Genomic DNA, 2,799 nt, shown 5'->3' on the forward strand with positions numbered 1-2,799 from the left:
CATTTGGCGTAGTAATCCCGAACTCCAATGTTTGTATAAAACGCCATATTACTGTGGCCAATCAATCACATTCGGCATAGTAATCCCCACCAATAAAAAGGCCTTACACTCCCTCCTGTTATTTCTTACCTCCATGTTCCAGAGATAAAATAATCTTTTTTTGTATGAAATCCAGGATTGCGCGGCAAATTACGCAATAAAATGAGATGTTTTGATTGGTCAATTCGGATAACGCGACGCCATGACGCGCTCAGTGGGAACGAACCCTTATGTTTCGGCCATAAGTGCCATAACATTGCGAGACACGGCTGTGAGCCGTGAGCGTCGAAAAGGGTGTTGTTGTTCGCATTCGCGCCTATTTATATTTGTATTTATAACTGATTTCGTGCAACAAGCAAGCAGCGAGCCGTGTGGTAAGTGATCACCGACGATGAGCGCCGAGGAGGAAGTGTTGCGTATCCAGAAAAAGCTCAACAAGATGTCAAGCGGTGACGGGACGGTGAGTAATAAGTGAGTAAAATAAAGATCGCAGTATGTATACTGGCCGGAGTAGGCGCGCATTAAGACAGGTCGTTCAACGCGAGGAAAGCGCACGTTGTCTTTCGAGCACGAGCATTTTTTCGGTGCATAAACGCGAATAGCCGCACAAACAAGATCGCCACAATATTGCGGAGGCAACACGCTTTATTTACTCGCGGAACACGGTGTCGTATGGCGTCCAATTTATGCCACATGTATCTTCCGTATCGGAAAAATTGAATACTTGATATTCTTACATCGTGTGATTTTATATTCATTGCTTATCTTTTGTTACAAGGTAATTTTTACGAGGATATTTTCGTAGAATTAGATTGAATCATTCGTTTTTAAAAAGTGTAGTCCCGCTGTGATTCCTTGTTTCCGCGTACCATAATTATATTTCTGAAAAATGAGATAAAATATCAATATGTAGGCATCTTAATGTAAGTACTAAAGCAAAAATACTGTACACAATGGTTGTAATATGACATCTCTGTCAATCAGGGCCAGGAACAGGCTTTGGAATTGCTCAAAGTACTTCAAAAATTGCCTGTTGACCTAGAACTTTTGACTAAGACACGCATTGGAATGACTGTGAACGCCTTGAGGAAATCAAGTAGAGACGAAGAAGTTATTTCTTTATCGAAGACACTTATTAAGAACTGGAAAAAGTTCTTATCTGGTATATATAAATAAATAAATATATATATATATATAATATAACAAAATATAATTGATTTTTATATACAAATCATTAATAATCATTCTAAATGTAATTAATAATTTATTTAATATTAGGGTCAAATAAAGAGAAAGACTCTACGTCGTCGAGTAGTTCAAAAAAGAAGGACGAAAAACCAGACAAAATAAAGGAAGAAAGCGATCAGAAGAAGGAGAAAGATACAATGGATGTTGTCGACGCAAAAGTGAAGGAAGAGAAACCTGTCAAAGACATTCAAAGGAAACAAGCGTCTTTCCCTGCTCCTACCACAACAGATGCAGTCAGATTAAAATGTAGAGAGCTGTTAGCGTCAGCTTTACATGTTGATGGAAAAGTTGTCGATGGATGTGCTAGTCCAGAAGAATTAGCGGAAGAATTGGAGGAAGCAATCTATGCAGAATTTAAAAATACCGATAACAGATACAAAAATAGGGTAATTAAACATATTTTATTATCTCGTATATAAAGTTTTTTTTACATATACCGCTGGCCATTAAAATGCAACAATGGAAAAAAATATATTGAGCTGAAATTTGTAAGATGAAGAATATAAAACGGTAGACTATATCACGGTAGAATATAAAAATAAACTGTACCTCTAAAAAATATCAAGCTATATTTCTAAACTTTATATATTCTCCATATATTCAATTCCATGTAACGTAATCTTATCACATAAAAATATCACTTTGATATCTCGTGTTTTTTCGATATTATAATTTTTGATGATTAGCAGTATATAATGTATATATCTATACCAATTGCATTAAGGTATTTTTAATTTTGTGCATTTGAATACAGGTACGCAGCAGAGTTGCCAATCTGCGTGATGCGAAGAATCCCAATTTACGGACGAACTTCTTGGTAGGTGCGATCACGCCCGCTAGGCTAGCGGTGATGACGGCGGAGGAGATGGCGAGTGATGAGATCAAGCAGCTACGTGAACAATTCAAGAAGGAGGCTATCAACGATGCACAACTCGCCACTGTACAAGGAACCAAGACCGACTTGCTCAAGTGCGGCAAATGCAAGAAGCGTAACTGCACTTACAATCAGGTGCAAACACGTTCAGCTGATGAACCGATGACTACTTTCGTGTTGTGTAATGAATGCGGAAATCGATGGAAGTTCTGCTAAGCTATTATTTCTCGATCTATACCATATCGTGACAAAATACATCTTTCAAATCACCATCAGCTTAGATATTTATAGGTTGAATAAACATCATGATGTATACTTGCGGTTTTTTTTATTATTTACCGCATTGTAAAAGAAATTCCTTTTTAATTAATCAAATGTACAGTGTGATTTTCGTATTTTTTAAATACCGCTGGCTCTTTTTCTTCATAAAAAATAAAGGACCCCGCACAGATCTTATGTAAAATGTGCCCCCGGTTAAATTGATTGAAACTGAAATATGTTGTCCTCTACGTTCCGAACAAAAGTCTTAATGGGCACAATTCTCTGAATTCAATATTTTTACCCCTAGAGACGTTTAAAATGGAAAATCTATGGTTATGTCATACTTCTTAACGAAACAAGTATATGAATAAATCATA

General features: G+C 36.7%; 1 protein-coding gene across 2 annotated transcripts; it reads left to right on the forward strand.

Moving 5' to 3' along the window:
* The first annotated feature begins 271 nt into the window (after nucleotides 1-271).
* Nucleotides 272-2,476, forward strand: LOC105459792 (transcription elongation factor S-II). 2 transcript variants are annotated; one of them, XM_011706049.1, is made up of 4 exons: nucleotides 272-499; nucleotides 1,024-1,201; nucleotides 1,318-1,673; nucleotides 2,042-2,476. In XM_011706049.1, the coding sequence occupies exons 1-4, from the start codon at nucleotides 431-433 to the stop codon at nucleotides 2,375-2,377; spliced, it is 939 nt and encodes a 312-aa protein (XP_011704351.1). In that variant the 5' UTR covers nucleotides 272-430; the 3' UTR covers nucleotides 2,378-2,476. The 2 variants fall into 2 exon arrangements, with proteins under 2 accessions (XP_011704351.1, XP_011704352.1); XM_011706050.1 differs by having other exon boundaries at nucleotides 430-510.
* The last annotated feature ends 323 nt before the right edge of the window (nucleotides 2,477-2,799 follow it).

This window comes from Wasmannia auropunctata, unplaced genomic scaffold, assembly GCF_000956235.1.
Source record: "Wasmannia auropunctata unplaced genomic scaffold, wasmannia.A_1.0 LD333683.1, whole genome shotgun sequence".
NCBI lineage: Eukaryota > Metazoa > Arthropoda > Insecta > Hymenoptera > Formicidae > Wasmannia > Wasmannia auropunctata.

Bases quoted from the DNA above. Each gene is read 5' to 3' on its own strand.
- LOC105459792 (XM_011706049.1), top strand. From the start codon at position 431: ATGAGCGCCGAGGAGGAAGTGTTGCGTATCCAGAAAAAGCTCAACAAG. The intron at 500-1,023 runs GTGAGTAATAAG...TCTGTCAATCAG, and splicing joins TGTCAAGCGGTGACGGGACG to GGCCAGGAACAGGCTTTGGA. The intron at 1,202-1,317 runs GTATATATAAAT...ATTTAATATTAG, and splicing joins CTGGAAAAAGTTCTTATCTG to GGTCAAATAAAGAGAAAGAC.